The sequence below is a fragment of the Oncorhynchus mykiss genome, chromosome 15 (genome assembly GCF_057628025.1).
Source record: "Oncorhynchus mykiss isolate SJ-2025 chromosome 15, ASM5762802v1, whole genome shotgun sequence".
Taxonomy (NCBI): Eukaryota; Metazoa; Chordata; class Actinopteri; order Salmoniformes; family Salmonidae; genus Oncorhynchus; species Oncorhynchus mykiss.
In genome coordinates, this window is record NC_143036.1 from 22489417 (window position 1) to 22509602 (window position 20186).

The window sequence follows — 20186 nt, forward strand, 5'->3', positions numbered from 1 at the left end:
TGTGTGTGTGTGTGTGTGTGTGTGTGTGTGTGTGTGTGTGTGTGCGCACATGTATGTATGTCTATGCCTGCGTGGGTGGGTACAGTGTGTGGGCATCGGACAAGGGTTCGCTTGGTCGTGGTTGAGCGTGGCCGTCCTCTCCCCTCCAGCAGGGCAGAGCCACAGGCAGCTGTGGAGGCAAAGCGAGGCCAGGATGAATGAACAGTATCTGGCTGCACTCCTCACTCCTCCCCTGACTCCCATTCCATTACGTCAAGAAGCCTCTCTCTCTATATATATATATGTACAGTATATATCTTTATCTCACTTTCTCTCTGACAGAGTAGCATAGCTTCAGTTAAATTGTATTTAAAAGTCCCTCTGACAACATAGGTTCTCCAGCAAAGAAATGGGTTGAAAGATCACCTGCCTGTGCAACCATAGCATTGAAATCTTGTTTAAAAGTTTTAGAACATGCTTGGCTTGCCTAGTTCAAAGTTCCATTGAGTAGAAATACATTTCCACTGTTTGGAACACATGAGCTATCAAATACTCAGATATAAAATAGCACTTCTGCAGCATTCTGCTGCAGCCAACTTCTCTCCCTTCCCTTATTAAGAAAGATATATAGTGCATGCGGAAAGTATTCAGACCTCTTGACTTTTTCCACATTTTGTTATGTTAGAGCTTTATTCTAAAATGGATTTTAAAAATCCTACCCCCATTAATCTACGCACAATACCCCATAATGACAAAGCAAAAACTGTTTTTTTTTATAAATTTGTATTAAAAAAAACTCAAATATCACATATACATAAGTATTCAGACCCTTTACTCAGTACTTTGTTGAAGCACCTTTGGCAGTGATTACAACCTCGAGTCTTCTTGGCTATGACGCTACAAGCTTGGCACCCCTGTATTTAGGGAGTTTCTCCCATTCCTCTCTGCAGATCTTCTCAAGCTATGTCAGGTTGGATGGGGAGCATTGCTGCACATCTATGTTCAGGTCTCTCCAGTGATGTTCAATCGGGTTCAAGTCCGGGCCCTGGCTGGGCCACTCAAGGACATTCGTAGACTTGTCCTGAAGCCACTTCTGTGCTGTCTTAGCTGTGGGCTTAGGGTCATTGTCTTGTTGGAAGGGGACCCGTCACCCCAGTCTGAGGTCCTGAGTGCTCTGGAGCAGGTTTTCAACAAGGATCTCTCTGTACATTTGATCTTTGCCTCGATCCTGACTAGTCTCCCAGTCCCTGCCGCTAAAAAACATCCCCTACAACATGATGCTGCCACCACCATGCTTCACCGTAGAGATGGTGCCAGGTTTTCTCTAGATGAGACACTTGGCATTCAGGCCAAAGAGTTCAATCTTGGTTTCATCAGACCTGAGAATCTTGTTTCTCATGGTCAGTCTTTAGGTGCCTTTTGGCAAACTCCAAGCGGGCTGTCATGTGCCTTTTACTGAGGAGTGGCTTCCGTCTAGCCACTCTACCATAAAGGCCCAATTGTTGGAGTGCTGCAGATATGGTTGTCCTTCTGGAAGGTTCTCCCATCTCCACAGAGGAACTCTAGAGCTCTGTGAGAGTAACCATTGGGTTCTTGGTCACCTCCCTGACCAAGGCCCTTCTCCCCCGATTGCTCAGTTTGGCCCGGTGGCCAAATCATGTTCAATCAATTGATTTTACCACAGGTGGACTCCAATCAAGTTGTAGAAACACCTCAAGGATGATCAATGGAACCAGGGTGCACCTGAGCTCAACTTCAAGTCTCATAGCAAAGGGTCTGAATACTTAAGCAAATAAGGTATTTATCTTTTAAATGTGTTATTACATTTGCAAAAACTTCTGAAAACCTGTTTTCACTTTGTCATAATGGAATATTGTGTGTAGATTTCTGACGATTGTTTTATTTAATCTATTTTAGAATAAGGCTGTAACGTAACCATGTGTAAAAAGTGAAGTGGTCTGAATACTTTCCGAAGGCAGCCCGTGCAGAACAGAGTAACTATTGTCAGCATTATTTGTGACCCATGAATCACATCCTTTCTATTTAAATCCGCTGTCTGTTGAATTCAGTGAAACCAGCCTTTGCGTCAATGTAAACCACGCATTTCTCAACCGCCACAGGATCATTAACCAAGTTTCCCTCCAACCATTTTATGGTGGATGAATTACCTGACGCATGAAAGAAAGTCACGACCAGGCTAATGGGAACATGAAATGTTGGTGAAATTGAATATATTTCCACAGACAATTTGTTCGTTCAACCTGGTAAAATAAGCTTTAAAAAATGGTGGGATCTTTTTGTGTCTGAAAAGTGTTAGCTGTGCGAAATGGGGGGGGGGGGGGGGGACGCTTTTATGATCAAATATAATAACCATCATATCGAAGTAAACTTGGAGACACGCAATAATATGTTGTGTGGTCCTTCCTCCCACTACGACTCAGGAAAGTATGGAGTTTATTAGACTACAAATTAAATAAGATTTGAGGAACTTCACAGGATGATGAAAGTACATGGTGATGAGCTTGATGCTCCTTTCCAATAAATATCGAGGGTCTTATTCTGGTGACATGATGATCGATGCTTGGCTGCCATTTTACAAATACAAATAATCTTTCTCTTATCTCTAATCATCTCATCATGTAGGCCTAAACTAGTCTATACCCGTACTGTGTATCTGTGAGCTGTTGGTTAGAGTGTGCGTGCCAAGACCAGAGTGTTATTTAATGCAACAGTTGTTAGACAAAACCATCGGTAGAGTTGAAAATACGATGGAAACCAATTAAACTTCCATTTTTTATTCGGTACATGGGAATTTAACCAAAAAAGTCATTTGTATGTGCACTTCATCATCACACACAGATTTTTATCTGCAACAAGTCAGTTTGATGGAAACATACTGTATCTGTGGTGGGAAAATACGCATATTGTTTTCATGCAAATGCTTGAATATTCACATGAAAATCTGTTTCCAATTGGATGGTAACCTAGCTAATGAGAGAAACAGATTTGTCTATTGGGGAAGGCTCCTGGCATGTCCCTAATCACATTTGGCTACCTCTTTATAGCGTATTAATTATGCCACATATTGCAGTCACAGCTACAGTGCTGAATCCTTTGATTGAAAACATGGGAGCTATGGTGCAACACTAGATGGTGTGCAAGATTTCTGAGGGCAGTTGGAATTACACACACACACACACACACACACACACACACACACACACACTAGTTTCACTCCAAGCTACACCACCGTTCAAAATTTGGGCTCACTTAGAAATGTCCTTGTTTTTGAAAGAATAGCAAATTTTTTGTCCATTAAAATAACATCAAATTGATCAGAAATACATTGTAGATATTGTTAATGTTGTAAATGACTATTGTAGCTGGAAACGGCAGATTCTTTTAAATTGAATATCTACATAGGTGTACAGAGGCTCATTATGAACAACCATCACTCCTGTGTTCCAATGACACGTTGTGTTAGCTAATCCAAGATTATAATTTTAAAAGGCTAATTGATCATTAGAAAGCCATTTTTAGCCTGTAATCAAACCCAGAAATGCTCATGCTCCAGATACTCAACTAGTCTAAAGAAGGCCAGTTTTATTGCTTCTTTAATCAGTTTTCAGCTGTGCTAACATAATTGCAAAAGGATTTTCTAATGATCAATTAGCCTTCTGAAATGATAATCTTGGATTAGTTAACATAACGTGCCATTGGAACACAGGAGTGATGGTTGCTGATAAGGAGCCACTGTACGCCTATGTAGATATTCCATTAAAAAATCTGCCGTTTCCAGCTACAATAGTCATTTACAACATTAACAATGTCTACACGGTATTTATGATCAATTTGATGTTATTTAAATTAACATAAAATGTGCTTTTCTTTCAAAAACAAGGACATTTCTAAGTGACCCCAAAATGTTGAACTGTAGTGTATATCAGAACAGAAGTCATGCAGTCAGAAAAGTAGCTCTCCTCTTCGTTGGAGAGCCTGTTCATCTTCTAAATTGGTTTTGATAACAGATTTGGGCCTCCCGTTATTGAAGTGGAGGAGTTATCTTGAGGTCTACTTGCTTTACCACCTGCTGTATGGGAGATGTTTCCAAGTCCTGGCTGGGGTCTGTGTGGTGTTGTATATTTCACCACAGAACGCTTTCAGGCAGACCCTGTTTACCTCCAGAATACACAATAATACACTTTTATTTACAGGTCTACATACAAATCCCAGTGTCACCGTCTCTAATACTGCGGTTAGATTTAGTTTATCTGACAACTTTTTTAGGTTAACCCATTGTATCAAACAGCTACCCATTCAAACTTTTAAGTTCCAAGCAGCCATTTCTAACAGATAGGTTTTGTTCTCCTATGCCTCTTGATGTCAGTGAAGGCTACTGTATATTGTCCCAGACTCTCACAGTGGTCCATAGAGAGATGAGGGTGTTGTGTCAGTGTGTCCTGTCTGACTCATATAGGCCTTGGATTTCCACGTTAATCTGCAGCAGCAGTTTTACTGCCCCACAGCGCCTCTCTCTCTGTCTCTCTCTCTCTCTCTTTCTCACTCGCTCTCTCACTGTCTCTCTCTCTCTCTCTTTCTCACTCTCTCTCTCTCTCTCTCTCTCTCTCTCTCTCTCTCTCTCTCTCTCTCTCTCAATTCAATTCAATTCAATTCAATTCAATTCAATTCAAGGGCTTTATTGACATGGGAAACCTGTGTTAACATTGCCAAAGCAAGTGAGGTAGATAATATATAAAGTGAATATATAAAGTGAAATAAACAATAAAAATTAACAGTAAACATTACACATACAGAAGTTTCAAAACAATAAAGACATTACAAATGTCATATTATATATATATACAGTGTTTTAATAATGTACAAATGGTTAAAGGACACAAGTTAAAATAAATAAGCATAAATATTGGTTGTATTTACAATGGTGTTTGTTCTTCACTGGTTGCCCTTTTCTCGTGGCAACAGGTCACAAATCTTGCTGCTGTGATGGCACACTGGAATTTCACCCAGTAGATATGGGAGTTTATCAAAATTGGATTTGTTTTCGAATTCTTTGTGGATCTGTGTAATCTGAGGGAAATATGTCTCTCTAATATGGTCATACATTGGGCAGGAGGTTAAGAAGTACAGCTCAGTTTCCACCTCATTTTGTGGGCAGTGAGCACATAGCCTGTCTTCTCTTGAGAGCCATGTCTGCCTACGGCGGCCTTTCTCAATAGCAAGGCTATGCTCACTGAGTCTATACATAGTCAAAGCGCTCCTTCATTTTGGGTCAGTCACAGTGGTCAGGTATTCTGCCGCTGTGTACTCTCTGTGTAGGGCCAAATAGCATTCTAGTTTGCTCTGTTTTTTTGTTAATTCTTTCCAATGTGTCAAGTAATTATCTTTTTGTTTTCTCATGATTTGGTTGGGTCTAATTGTGCTGCTGTCCTGGGGCTCTGTAGGGTGTGTTTGTGTTTGTGAACAGAGCCCCAGGACCAGCTTGCTTAGGGGACTCTTCTCCAGGTTCATCTCTCTGTAGGTGATGGCTTTGTTATGGAAGGTTTGGGAATCGCTTCCTTTTAGGTGGTTATAGAATTTAACGGCTCTTTTCTGGATTTTGATAATTAGTGGGTATCGGCCTAATTCTGCTCTGCATGCATTATTTGGTGTTCTACGTTGTACACGGAGGATATTTTTGCAGAATTCTGCGTGCAGAGTCTCAATTTGGTGTTTGTCCCATTTTGTGAAGTCTTGGTTGGTGAGCGGACCCCAGACCTCACAACCATAAAGGGCAATGGGCTCTATGACTGATTCTCTCTCTTTCTCTCTCTCTACCTCTCTCTCTCTGACTCGCTCTGTCTCTCACTATCAACACGTTCTCTCAGACACTGTTTGTTTCCCTCCATTAACATACAGGCTACCATGGCGATCCCCTAAACTTGGCTTTGTGTGAACTCCCTTTCTCCCTCTCAAAGTCTGTGTGTGTGTTTTGAGATGAACGGCAACTGTTTTCTTTTGGTTATTCCTGCTATGACATGATATTGGATGTGATTACGGTGCTGTAATTTGTTAACTGTGACCAAACATTTTTTGTTGTGGGACGGATCAAGGCGTTGTTTTCCTCTGAAATCATAGGATGGGGCGATGATGCTAATTAGCACGAGATGAAGTATTTAGTGAAACCCGAGATGTGAGGACTTTGTTTCCCATAACTTTTAATGTGACTGTTAGGCCCTTCATATGAGTTGCTTTGTGATTCACAATTTGTCAAAAGCATATTTTATATGATCTTTTACGGAGTGGCTGCGGATCAGACTTTTCTGGACCCCTCTTCAGGACCTTTGACTGTCAGGAAGAGGTGTCCAGAAAAGTTGGGCTATCTGTGTCCAGAAAAGTCTGGGCTATCTTTTATTGCCCCTTTATCCCAAAAACAGTTGTTGCTTTTAACATTCATCTCCTGACCTATCACATTACTTTTGATTTTGTTCAGAGTTGGATGAATATCCAAACCAAATAATGATAATTGTCCAGCTGCAGACCTTCCTCTCTTGTTTGATCTGTATTGAACTCTTTTGAACAGCTCTGATGAAGGCCAAGAGGCCAAGAAGCTTGAATGAAATGTAAAAAAAAAAGTGATACTAGCAAGAGCGGTGTGTGGCTTTCTCTTTCCTTTGAACAGTATTTCATAAAAGCAGCAACACTGGAGCCGTATTGTGGCATGGGAACCTTCCTGTGTCACTCCTTGTTTTCCAAAAACACCACTTGAAAGGGCGCATGCCTCTGTGATCCCTACCCTTCAGCAGCCTCTTCAGGTAATCCATCCACAATCGTCCGCAACACTTCCGCAACACTTCCGCAACACTACAACAGCACGTCCGCAACACTTCCAAAACACTACCGCAACATGTCCACAACCCATCCACAACACCTCCATAATGCTTCAACAGCACATCCACAACCCCACTTCAACACGCTGTCCCACACTGGCTTCAAAGAGGTGCCTCGGAAGTTTATTTTCAACTACCAGGGCCAGACAATGGTAGAGCCGGTTCCCATCTCCCACTAACACCACTCAGATGCTTGTCATTGCCCCCCAGCTGTGTATAACAGTAAGACTAGTTGTGATAGCCTCCCCTATCAGTGGTTTGGCTTCACATAGCATCACTCATGTCTGTGACTCGTCTGTATCAGTGTGTGCCGTCGATGGGAAGGGAATTTAAGAGTAGTCTTCTTATCGACCCTCCCCACCATAAAAGGCATCTCTCAGACAGACAGAAGGCTCTTGGGGGTCTGGATGCTGGATTCCATTTTTGACTATACTCCCAACTATGTCTGAGGTCCAACCAGACGTTGTGGTGGGTGAATCATGGACCGTGTCAAGGTCTCGGAGTGCAGATGTTCTACAGAGATACTGTACATTCATAACAATTGAGTGGGTGTACAGTATCTGTTGGTTCAGACTCAACCTTATCTCTATGGTAACTGTTACCAGTCATAATGATGATCGAAGAAGAAGACTATTACAGTGGAGATGTTCTCTTGAAAGCAAAAGGCTTTGTTGATGACACCTTTATAAATCCCTTATTTGGTCATAGGAAACAGAAGGGTATACAGTAAGTGGCACAACGGTGACAATTGACTGAACATTATTTGATAGAAAAATGTATGAAATGTATCTGTGCCTGATGCATATTTTCTCACTTCAAGGCCAGGCAAGAGCCATTTAAAACAGGAAAAAGGTAGGACAGAGAGATCCCTCTTTAATCTAGAGAGAGGGAACTTGGTGTGTGCATTCATTTGAATCTGGGATAGGTAGCGATACACAGTCAGGATCAAAATGATAGGCACCCTTGATAAAGACGAGAAAAAATACTGTATTAAGATACCAAAATTGAGCTTTATTGCAAGGAAAAAAATGAAAAATATAGTATTTTATACTAATACAATTGCTTAGAGAAAGGCATTTTGTTAACAAAGACATTTTTTTTTATTTAAAAAAGATAGGGGCCAAGATTATTGGCACCCCTGTTTTCAGTATTCAATCACCCTCCCCTTGCCAGGATAACGACACAGATAGTTTTTCTAAAATGCTTTATGAGATTGGAAAACACATTTGGAGGGATCTATGACCATTCCTCCATATAGAATCTTTCCAGATCCTTGATATCCTTCATCTGTGCTTCTGGACTGCCCTCTTCAATTCAAACCACAGGTTTTCAATAGGTTTCAAGTCTGAAGACTGAGATGACCATTGCAAAATGTTGATTTTCTGGTCAAGTAACCATTTCTTTGTGGATTTTGATGTGTACTTGAGGATATTGTCTTGCTGGAATATCCACTTCTGGCCAAGTGTCAGCCTCCTGGCAGAGGCAACCAGGTTTTTGGCTAAAATGTCCAAGTACTTGATAAAAATAATGATGCCGTTGACCTTAACAAGAGCCATAGGACCTGTGGAAGCAAAATGATCCTATAACATCAACGATCCACCACCATATTTTACACAGTCTTCCGTTTTTCGGTGCCCAACCCACCACTGGTGTGCGTGGTCAAAGAGCTCTATCTTCATATCATCTGACCATAGCACCGCCTGGAGTTTGATAAATGACATTGGCACATGGATTGAAACCAATTTGAGCAAATGTATTAGTGGGAAATAATATCATTTACCCTTTTTTTTGTATACAATATACTGTATCTCAGTATTTGTATTATTCATTTTAGACAGCATTTTTGTTATCTTTATCAAGGCTGTCAATCATTTTGGACCAGACCTCTATGAGGGCAGAGTTGGATAAAGCAGTGGTCCAGGAAGAGCGACTGTGAGGAGTCAGATTTCAGTGTTTGAGGACCGGTTCAGTCTTGGAGGACTAAAGCAGCCTTTGTTTCATTTGCAAATGCGGGCAGTCCAAGTGAGGGGGAGAGCAAGATCTTTTTAAGAGGGAGTGAGTGAGGGATAGAGCGGGCTCCAACTCTTACCACTATCACATTGGAACAAGAGGACTTTTGTGTGGACTTAACAAGATCGAAGATGACTTCACGGTAAATTCGCACATATTTTACGCGCATTGAAAGTGTTTTGAAAAACCGAGAATTGAACTCAGCTAAATTATTCACTTTTTCCCCTCTATCAGCAGCCTCTCCCTGTGGTCCTTTGGAATACATCTCGCCTTGTGGTACTGCCAACTGTCGACTGCATATCAGCTTCTGGACGGTATGTGACGCTCATCATTTTTCCCCCTGCTCTCTCTCATTTGGATGAACTGGTTTAGTATGGTGAGAAAGTATTAAGCACAACTTTCGCAAATATGCATCCATTCATTCATGATGAAATGACAGTCTGTGCGAGTTTAGCTAAAGGATTTTGTGATCATGCACATCCTATTCTAAAATGCCTTGGTGCAATCGCCTTGGCGTGCAGTTCCACTTTTTAAGACCCTGGTGCTGTGCAAGTATTAGAGCGTTGTGAAAGTGAGTGATGGGTCATTAAATCGTGTCCTTGTCGGTCTTGTGTTGGGATTTACGAATGTTTTTAACTTGACAATACTTTTTTTTAAATATCAGACTGATGCTTAAAACCTCTTGAGTTCGTTGCGTCTTGTGGGTGTAAATACACAGCGCGTGTCTTTGACAGCCAAGTGTTAAACCAATCAGTCATTATTCTTTTGGTAACGTGTCATTCTAGCAACGCTCGGTCAATCTCATAACTGTATACAGTGCGACACGTTTTTGACGGGGAATCAGAACATGTCCACGTACATTTGGAAAGCTGAAGATGTGATGATGTAGCGTATCTCATTTTCTTGTGGCTGGTTGTGTGGCTTGCTGTGCGCTCTATCTACGGTGTCTGCCACCGACGGCTCCGTGACTAATGGTAAAAAAGTAAAACAAGATGTGCGCGATTCTGCAGGTATGGACTGTGCTAGCAATGGACACTGAAAGGAATTGCCACATATCAAGGACGCAGACAGTAGATGGCTGTGTCTGGAAGATGAAGAACACAGGCTACCTGCTGTATCAGTAGGCAATCATGTAATTGAGTTGGAGCAGTAGATGGAGTTTTGTATCACTTTAGATACATTTCCGCATATAACCATCCAGTAGACCTCACTGGATGTTAGCTAGATAGTTAAGACATTTTACAGGACAGTTGGGACTGGTTATGGGCCCGGGCCAAAGAAAAAGGATACACTTTCAAGGGGAAGGTGTGTATGTGTTTGTGATTTCGTGTATGTGTCTCCAATGACACGTCCCCTGACTTGGCTTCAACTTCATTTCATTGGGGTTAGCGTTAGCGTTAGCCTATATACGGCACCGTCTGATAAATTACCTGGGTAGTGAGTGACCGGTAATTACTGTCTCTCCTCGTCAATTCAATGGCACGCAGATTGCCATTTTGACAAGCTCTGGAGATCATATAATCACCACTATGAGATGACCTCACAAAAAGCACCTTTGTTTTCGCTAGCCCCATAAAATAATTACGGGCTGCCAAGTCATTGTAATGTGGCCCCGGGAGCTTAATTGTTGAGCTCATTCCTTCGGAGTTAGAGTCACTTGGCTCTTACAAGAACAAAAATCTATATGAGCAAGCTGTATCTAATTTTCTATGGAAAATAACTCTGAAGTATGATGACTTGTGACTGAGGGGAATGTGGAGCTGGGGGAAAACTGGTGATTCTACAGCCTTGACAGTTTCCTCGACTGTATTTCCTGTCAGCTGTTTGTGGATGTGCCATATTCATAAACTGCTCGAAGATGATTCACTTTTTTGGAGAAAAAAATTATTCAGTGTGTTCTGCTTTTGCCAGCGGAGGCCATTAGGGAGAAATATTTCCAGGCATATGTAGGCTATGCAGTAAATACTCTAAAAAACAAAGCCGTCGCCTAGAAACGTCCCATCTCATGTATTTGTTGAAATCGAGCTGATTATTATCCATTTTGAGGTTGTGTGCTGTGTCCTACCGCTTAGATCAGGGGTGTCAGAATCATTCCATGGAGGGCATAGTGTCTGTATTTAATATGTATATTTGACTAATTAGTGACCCTACTTTATCAATTAAGTACAAGGGAGGAGCGAAAACCCACACACACTCCGCTCTCGGTGGAATGAGTTTGACACATGTGCCTTAGATACTTTCTTGTTCCATAAAGTCAAGTCGAATCAAGTCCAAATAAATTCGTCACATGCACCAAATACAACGGGTGTAGACTTTACCATGAAATACTTGCATGAAACAAATATATATATATATATATATTGTAACAAGAGAGGAATAAAATACACAAGAATGAAACTATGTGTCCTTGTATGCTTTATATCAGTGACAGGGACTAGCCTTAATGGTTTTCTTACCAGCCTAGTCCGGGACAAATACCTGCTTTAAGTGTTCGTCAATGTAATGAGCCCTTACACATACCAGGAGGGTTTACTTTATGAGGTATTGTCATAGATAATAAAGTTGTTTTTCTTTTGGAAACATCATAAAATTAGTTTGTGGGAATTCACTCATGGTGATTTGTTGCTTTTAATGCCTGGTAATGTGGAATTTATCTGCCGGCAGGCACAATGCACCATTCCAGCCTTTGTGTGCTACCCCCAGTCTAAATGCATGTTCAAGCGTTTCCAATTCAGATAAAGGTTGAAGACTGCTGCCTCTTAAACGTAAATGTGTTAATAATGTCCTAAGGATCAATTCTGCAATAGACTAACTAGAGCGTCAACATTCACCACTTGAAGGTATTATGTGGAATCTTTTCAACATTGGAGCAAGGACTGAAAATTGTTAGATGCTTAGGCCTACAGCACATGTGGAGACAGTCTACTCATGTTAATGGTTTATTAGTTAGGGAAGGGGGGTGGAATTTGGCAGCCTTCCACACATGCAGAATATTCCCTTAATGATGTTCATGGGACTGTTGTAAATGAATATCTGAGACACAGAGACAGGCAAAAGGCCTTCAGCTGTTCAAAAGAGGAGCACAGTGATGCATCTCCAAACAGTAATATAATAATGGCGTTTGGCGGAGGCCTTTATCCAAAGCTTGCGTACTTTATAGATATGGGTTGTCCTGGGAATCCAACCCACTATCCAGGCGTTGCAAGCGCCATGTCTACGAGCTGAGCTACAGAGGATGACAGTGCTGACGTAATTATTTTCCTGTGACCTGGTCTGTAATGTAGCCTACATACTTTGTCTAAGAGATAACCGTTGGAGTAGATAACCATTGGAGTAGATAACCACTGGAGTAGATAACCACTGGAGTAGTCGTTGTAGGAAAGAAGTAATCCCATGTGTTTCACTAATGCCCCTAATGAAGATGATGGCGATGCGGTGGAGTAATTACACTTGTTATGGTTTTCAGTCGCGGCTCCTGCCCTCAGTTGACCCGGGCCTGACAGTAACGTACTGCATAGGCGAGAGCTGGGAATTATTCAATACTGACATGCTTATGCCACGTGGGGACCACCAACTGAGGGTCTATTTATGGGAACAGCACAGTATGCTTCCTAAAGAAATGTCAACGTCTGTACTGTGTCTCAGGATACTACACTACACAGATCTACTAGACAGATAAGAGGATACTATATATATATCACTCTGAAGCATGCCTGTGTGTGTGCTTGTCGGTGTGTGCTTGTGTGTCTGTCTGAATGCTCTTAATTCTGGACCAGTCCCATGGAGTTTTGAGCCAGAGAGGGGCTTGCATAGTTTGAGTTTCTCCCCCCAGGGCTGCTCCCATGTCGGGCTAACAGAGAGAAAGAGAGAGAGAGGGGGGGTGGCCTCCTGCCAGGCTGCTGAGTTTAGCTGTAATGAAGGATGCCTGAGTGGCAGCTCTGTCTTGGTTGTGGGGGCAGCAGGCTCAGACGTACAGTAGCAGGGCAGACTGCATCACCCCTCACAGTGGCATGACCAATAATGAATGTCAACAGACTCAACACCTCAGTGAAGAGAACTGCACTGACATGACATGTGTTGCCCTAAAGGGATAGTTGTTCACCGCAAAATCAAAGTTTCATACCTCAAAAGTGGTCCAAAGTGGAGCTGAGTTCCTACTAGCAAGCTTTACATTTTTGGGCTGGGATTATATATTTTATTTGATCACAAGGCCATGCAAAGATACAATCATTGATATTTATGCATAAGAACAGCTTCAACAACAAACACAAATATATATAAACAATGTACAATACTAACAGAAATACAGTAGTTAGATGCTAACAGATGTGTGTTCCAAAATGGCTTAGCATACAAGAAATGGAAAATACAAAAACAGGACAGTCACTTATGGCAGAGCATTAGTATCTAAAATACCACAAATAGATAGTGATATTGTTCTTTTTTACACCATGTGTCCAAATCCCTGCCACCCGCCCTCCCTCTCCATCCACCCTGATGTTCCTCAATGATATTGTGATTCATGTCATATATATATAAACTCAGTCCAAAAATAAACGTCTTCTCACTGTCAACTGTGTTTGTTTTCAGCAAAGTGTAAATATTTGTATGAACATAACAAGATTCAGCTACTGAGACATAAACTGAACAAGTTCCACAGACATGTGACTAACAGAAATGTAATATGTCCCTGATCAACGGGGGGGTCAAAATCAAAAGTAACAGTCAGTATCTGGTGTGGCCACCAGCCTGCAGGAAGGGTACCACATGAGGGAGGAGGATGTCTTCCCTGTAACTCACAGCGTTGAGATTACCTGCAATGACAATAAGCTCAGTCCGATGATGCTGTGACACACCGCCCGAGATCATGACGGACCCTCCACCTCCAAATCGATCCTGCTCCAGAGTACAGGACTCGGTGTAACGCTCATTCCTTCGACGATAAACACGATTCCGACCATCACCCCTGGTGAGACAAAAGACTTGTCAGTGAAGAGCACTTTTTGCCAGTCCTGTCTGTTCCAGCGACGGTTGTTGCTGGGCTAGCTCACCATAAATCCATGATTTGTATTAGTGACACTCACGCCCACGTTCCTGTCTAGAAAAAGTGGAGAGGTGATGGTTTGATGTCCTTCCACAGATATGTAATACAAATGGTTTAGGGCCTTGTTTCAGTAAAAGAGACATACAAATGGGGCCCATGCTCCACATGGAAAGCATTTATTTATGTTATATGTAAAACTCTGCTCCCTCTGTCCCTCCCTGATTGAATAACAGACGTTGGCCGCCGTGGCTGTATTTGACTTGACATGCCAAACTGTTTCTTCTCCCAAACTCTCCTAAACTCTGGAAAATATGAAGCAGAGGAGGACGGAGATGGATATTCATCAAGGAAGTGTGTTGCTCACATGTCCAAACATTAACCATGGTGACAAAAAAACTGTGTGGTTCAATTTAGTCCTCTCTCCTCTCCCCAAATGGACCTTGTGCGTGTGAACATGTGTGTGGGAGAAATTAACAGACATGCAGGGGAAGGAGAGGAGAAGGTGGGACCTCTATGTAAGCTAATGTAAGCTAACTCGAGTAATGTTGCTGATACGAGCCGGCCCCTTGCACTTGGCGGAGAGGCTCTCCAGTCCAGTGTCTTCCAGGCAGACTGTTAGCAAAACACTTGGCTTCCCTTGGGTGTCGGGAAAGGGCCCACTGGGTCTGGTCAATGTCTGCTGCACCATGTACTGTAACGCTGACCCGAACCATTCTTAACTCGGCCTCCATTACAAAGGAAAAAATACTTGTCACACCGTAAGGGTAAACATTCCCCAGTATTCATCAAGTTAAAAGCGCCCTAGCTTTAGTTTTGAGCCAGCGTGCCTATGTATGTTTATAGAATTGTTAGATGTGTATGGATGTGTTTATATAGAAGAGGTTCAATCACATTCTATTTCTCTAGTTCCTCACTTGATGAGGTAATACTTGTTCTTACTTACCCCCTTAGAAGTCCATACTCACTGGGCACACCGTGTCATTTCAACGTGGATATTTGGGTAATATTTGGTTGAGATGTTGATCAATCAGATTACAACCTATATTTACCCACTCAATAAGACAGCCAAAAGTTAGTTGAATTTCCAATATGTTATCACAATGCTTTCAGCCATCTAAAATCACAACCAAATTCCAATGGAAAAACAATGTCTGACTTTTGGTTTAGTTGTCACCCAAATGTTTATCACTGCGCTTTTAAACACTTAATGGGAATACAATATTTTATTTATTTATACAACAGGTTAATGTTTTATCACTGTGCTTTATCTAATAGCAGAATCAATTAACCTGGATTGCAGATGAGATTACATTAAAAGTACATGGTGCAAGTGATCAATGCCATACGAGATTCTGCAATGATTATTACAGCAATTGTGAAGATCTCTACAGACCTGCGTCGACCTACTATCTTGGACATGCACACTTTATATGATTACACAAGAAGAAATGTATAGTTAGTTACAGTAGCCTTGAAATGTGGCCACACATTAGATTAGTTTGTAAGATAGCCTTAACTTTAGGCTACTTACTGTATTACAAAAGTCATATTGAATTGTGTTTGGTTGACAACGCAACCAAATATCAACATTCAAAGGAGATATATCTACTGCTTGGATAGTTACATCTAAGCCACTGGCTTAATCCCATTCTTTAACCTTTATTTTTGGTTGAGTTGGAGATGTGAGTCCAACATATCATTTGTTAACTTGTCGACAAGTTAATAGGCTATGTTGTATTTCAAAAGTGATATTTCATTTTATTTGGTTGTCAACGCAACCAAATGTCAACATTTGGAGGAGATTCATCTTCTGCTTGAATAGTTCCAATCAAACGTTAATGCACTTTAAATAAAGTTTATGATGATTGTAAATAACACAATACAACCACACATGTGGATACAATACATTTAAAAATCACAGCGGATAATATGCAAACGTTTAGAAACCTATTTCCATGGTGGTCCTCTTGGTAACAAAATACTTTACATTATTCATCAATGAACAAGAAAACGAAGATGCAAAACGAATGGAGTTGAGGCTGTTTGGAAAAGTCAGTATGGCTTGAGCAGATGGCGCATCAATGGTACAGTACAGCCATGGAGAAATGTTGTCTGTCAGACAAGGGCCTGTTGCTTTGTCTGACGTTCCCAGTTCCTCCATAGTAGCCCCTCCTCCATAGTAGCCCCTCCTCCATAGTAGCCCCTCCTCCATAGGTAGCTGATCCTCCATTGATGGTCAGATGCATTGGCTGCAGTAAAGCGCCAGAAAATCAACCACACATCAGCAGTGGTGTGCATTATGCTGCATTATTTAAATGCAAACATTAGCCATCCAGCTAGCTAGCCATGGCAAACAAACAGATTTAACATCAAAGTCCTGTAATTTTTTTTTTTTTTAACTAGGCAAGTCAGTTAAGAAGAAATTCTTATATTCAATGACAGCCTAGGAACAGTGGGTTAACTACCTTGTTCAGTGGCAGAACAACTGATTTTCACCTTGTCAGTTCGGGGATTTGATCTTGCAACCTTTCAGTTACTAGTCCAACACTCTAACCGCTAGGCTACCTGCCACCCCAAACTTTGACATTGAAGACCACAATATTTATGTGCTAAATTGTTTTAAACAAAAAAACACTTAAAATGTTTCGTTTGATTTGATTTAGTCCTATTCTTTAACTTACATTTTTGGTGAAGATGGAGACGTGAATCCAACAATTATCAATTATTAATTTGTAGACAAACTGGAATTTAAACCAGACTAAGTCAGTGGCACATGAAACTGTCCAAGCAGAAGATACATCTCCTTCAAATGTTGACATTTGGTTGCGTTGACAACCAAACACAATTCAACATCACTAAATATCATGACATTTACAATCAACCAGAGCTTGAAACCCTAGGCCTATTGTATTGTCTATTTTTCTATTTTCAGTTGAATTCTGTGTTGAATTGAAACCATATCTGTTGATGACTTCACAAATGCTATATAGGCCTAAATAGCATCATTGATGATGTACAGTGAGTGGGGAGAGCAAGTATTTGATACACTGCCGATTTTGCATGTAGAGGACTGTCATTTTTTTATCATAGGTACACTTCAACTGTGAGAGACGGAATCTAAAACAAAAATCCAGAAAATCAAATTGTATGATTTTTAAGTAATTAATTTGCATTTTATTGCATGAAATAAGTATTTGATACATCAGAAAAGCAGAACTTAATATTTGGTACAGAAACCTTTGTTTGCAATTACAGAGATCATATGTTTCCTGTAGTTTTAGACCAGGTTTGCACACACTGCAGCAGGGATTTTGTCCCACTTCTCCATACAGACCTTCTCCAGATCCTTCAGATTTCGGGGCTGTCGCTGGGCAAAACGGACTTTCAGCTCCCTCCAAAGATTTTCTATTGGGTTCAGGTCTGGAGACTGGCTAGGCCACTCCAGGACCTTGAGATGCTTCTTACGGAGCCTCTCCTTAGTTGCCCTGGCTGTGTGTTTCGGGTCGTTGCCATGCTGGAAGACCCAGCCACGACCCATCTTCAATGCTCTTTCTGAGGGAAGGAGGTTGTTGGCCAAGATCTCGCGATACATGGCCCTATCCATCCTCCCCTCAATACGGTGCAGTCGTCTTGTCCCCTTTGCAGAAAAACATCCCCAAAGAATGAGGTTTCCACCTCCATGCTTCACAGTTGGGATGGTGTTCTTGGGGTTGTACTCATCCTTCTTCTTCCTCCAAACACGGCGAGTGGAGTTTAGACCAAAAAGCTATATTTTTGTCTCATCAGACCACATGACCTTCTCCCATTCCTCCTCTGGATCATCCAGATGGTCATTGGCAAACTTCAGACGGGCCTGGACATGCGCTGGCTTGAGCAGGGGGACCTTGCGTGCGCTGCAGGATTTTAATCCATGACGGCATAGTGTGTTACTAATGGTTTTCTTTGAGACTGTGGTCCCAGCTCTCTTCAGGTCATTGACCAGGTCCTGCCATGTAGTTCTGGGCTGATCCCTCACCTTCCTCATGATCATTGATGCCCCACGAGGTGAGATCTTGCATGGAGCCCCAGACCGAGGGTGATTGACCGTCATCTTGAACTTCTTCCATTTTCTAATAATTGCTCCAACAGGTGTTTCCTTCTCACCAAGCTGCTTTCCTATTGTCCTGTAGCCCATCTCAGCCTTGAGCAGGTCTACAATTTTAGCCCTGATGTCCTTACACAGCTCTCTGGTCTTGGCCATTGTGGAGAGGTTGGAGTCTGTTTGATTGAGTGTGTGGACAGGTGTCTTTTATACAGGTAACGAGTTCAAACAGGTGCAGTTAATACAGGTAATGAGTGGAGAACAGGAGGGCTTCTTAAAGAAAAAGTGACAGGTCTTTGAGAGCTGGAATTCTTACTGGTTAGTAGGTGATCAAATACTTATGTCATGCAATAACATGCAAATTAATTACTTAAAAATCATACAATGTGATTTTCTGGATTTTTGTTCTAGATTCCGTCTCTCACAGTTGAAGTGTACCTATGATAAAAATGACAGACCTCTACATGCTTTGTAAGTAGGAAAACCTGCAAAGTCGGCAGTGTGTCAAATGCTTGTTCTCCCCACTGTATGAGAGGTAAAGTATGATCACATTTCATTTGCTCTGTTTAACCTACCCTTGGAATAACTTCGATAGCAACAGTGAATCTATTTAGTTTGGAGATCTAAGTGGAGATCTCTCAACAATTATTCTCACAATAGCACATTGGTAATAATCACTGAAAAAGCGTAGATAAGCAAGGCTGGGCTTGATTAAAACCCTGGATGGGAGAGCAATAGGTAGCTGTAGATAAATAAATTATCCCGTAGGAGGTGCTGCCCAGCCTATTGTTTTTTTTTCTGACAGTGGATATAACGTTGAATATATGCCGTTGTTTTAAAGGTACAAATTCAACGTATTTTATACAAGGTGTGTCTATGTTGACATTTGGTTACCAAAATGGTATAATCCTGTGGTTGAAATTTCACCCTCAAAACAACAGTTTACGTTGATGATCCAATGAAATTGATTTTCTACGTAGATTCTATGTCACAACAACGTTGACAAATTGCATTGACACAACATTGATTCAACCAGTTTGTGTCAAGTGGGTGTGTCATGAGACAGCATACTCAAACCAAGACCCCCTTATAGATTGATGTGTTAATACAGGAGGTTCAAGCACATTCTATTTCACCAGTTATTTACTTCATGATGTAAGAATAGCATATATTCGAGTATACATTTCCCCTTAGAAGTGACCCTAAGAAGTCCATACTATAATATCATAAGATAGCATCCACTACTAATTCCACAACATTTTTTTATGCAGATGACACTGTTCTCCATTCAAGTAGAAGCAGTTGGACTTTTGAAAAATCTCAAATAGCTATTAACATCATTCAGCAGAATCTGTCCGACTTGAAGCTTGTTCTGAATTCCTCTCAATCAAAATGCATGATTTTTTTCCAATACTAAACACTCTGAAAACCATGTAATGACTACCTTGGACGCACATTCTATAGAGCAAGTCAAAACGTACAAATATCTGGGAGTTTGGCTGGAAGAGAGGTTGAGCTTCATCACCCATGTAGAGAACCTTGTCTGGAAACTCAAGCTGCGTATTGGGTTTTATTACCTGCACAAAATGTGTTTTTCCTTTGCCGCCAGAAAATAGTTGTACTTTTCAATCTGTGTGACTATGGTGACTATGTGCAAGCCTCAAGCTCTACACTGAAGGCTCTTGACTCTGTGTATCATGCAGCCCTTTGTTTTATCACTAATCAGAGACGTGCTGTCGGATGTACATCAATAGCAACCGGTCAAGCTCAAACACTGGTACATTCTTATTTGTAAGGTCATTTTAGTAAAACTGCCATCTTAAAGCTCAAAATGAAAAAGCATACAAGCTCAGATCTTAATCTTGTTTTATGCTTACAGTTCTGAAAATTATAACCAAGCATTACTCAGCCCCCTGGTCTTGCAATTCCCTCCAAGCCAACCTAAAACTCCTTGACCTGGTGTCCCTGGAGGGGTTCAAAGGGCAAATAGATTAACATGTTGTTGAGACATAGTTTTTTCTAGTTGTCAGCCGATGTCACTAGTTTGCGTTGCCTCAATCTCTCTCTGGCTCAGGCCCCACCTGCTTCAAGATGTCCACTATCATCCCCGTGGCCAAGAAAGGGAAAGAAACTGAACTGAATGATTATTGACCAGTAGCACTTATACTTCCATCATCATGAAGTG

General features: G+C 41.4%; 1 protein-coding gene across 4 annotated transcripts in view; it reads left to right on the forward strand.

Moving 5' to 3' along the window:
* Positions 1 to 8477: 8477 nt before the first annotated feature.
* The window catches only part of LOC110489791 (uncharacterized), an 82448-nt gene continuing 70739 nt past the window's right edge, over positions 8478 to 20186 (forward strand). For 2 of the 4 annotated variants that reach the window (XM_036944060.2, XM_036944062.2), the window contains exons 1-2: positions 8478 to 9018; positions 9111 to 9190. In XM_036944060.2, the coding sequence (XP_036799955.1) occupies positions 9008 to 9018; positions 9111 to 9190 (91 nt within the window). In that variant the 5' untranslated portion in view covers positions 8478 to 9007. The remainder of the gene's footprint in view (positions 9019 to 9110; positions 9191 to 20186) is intronic. The other 2 variants (XM_036944061.2, XM_090199630.1) reach the window with 1 other exon arrangement.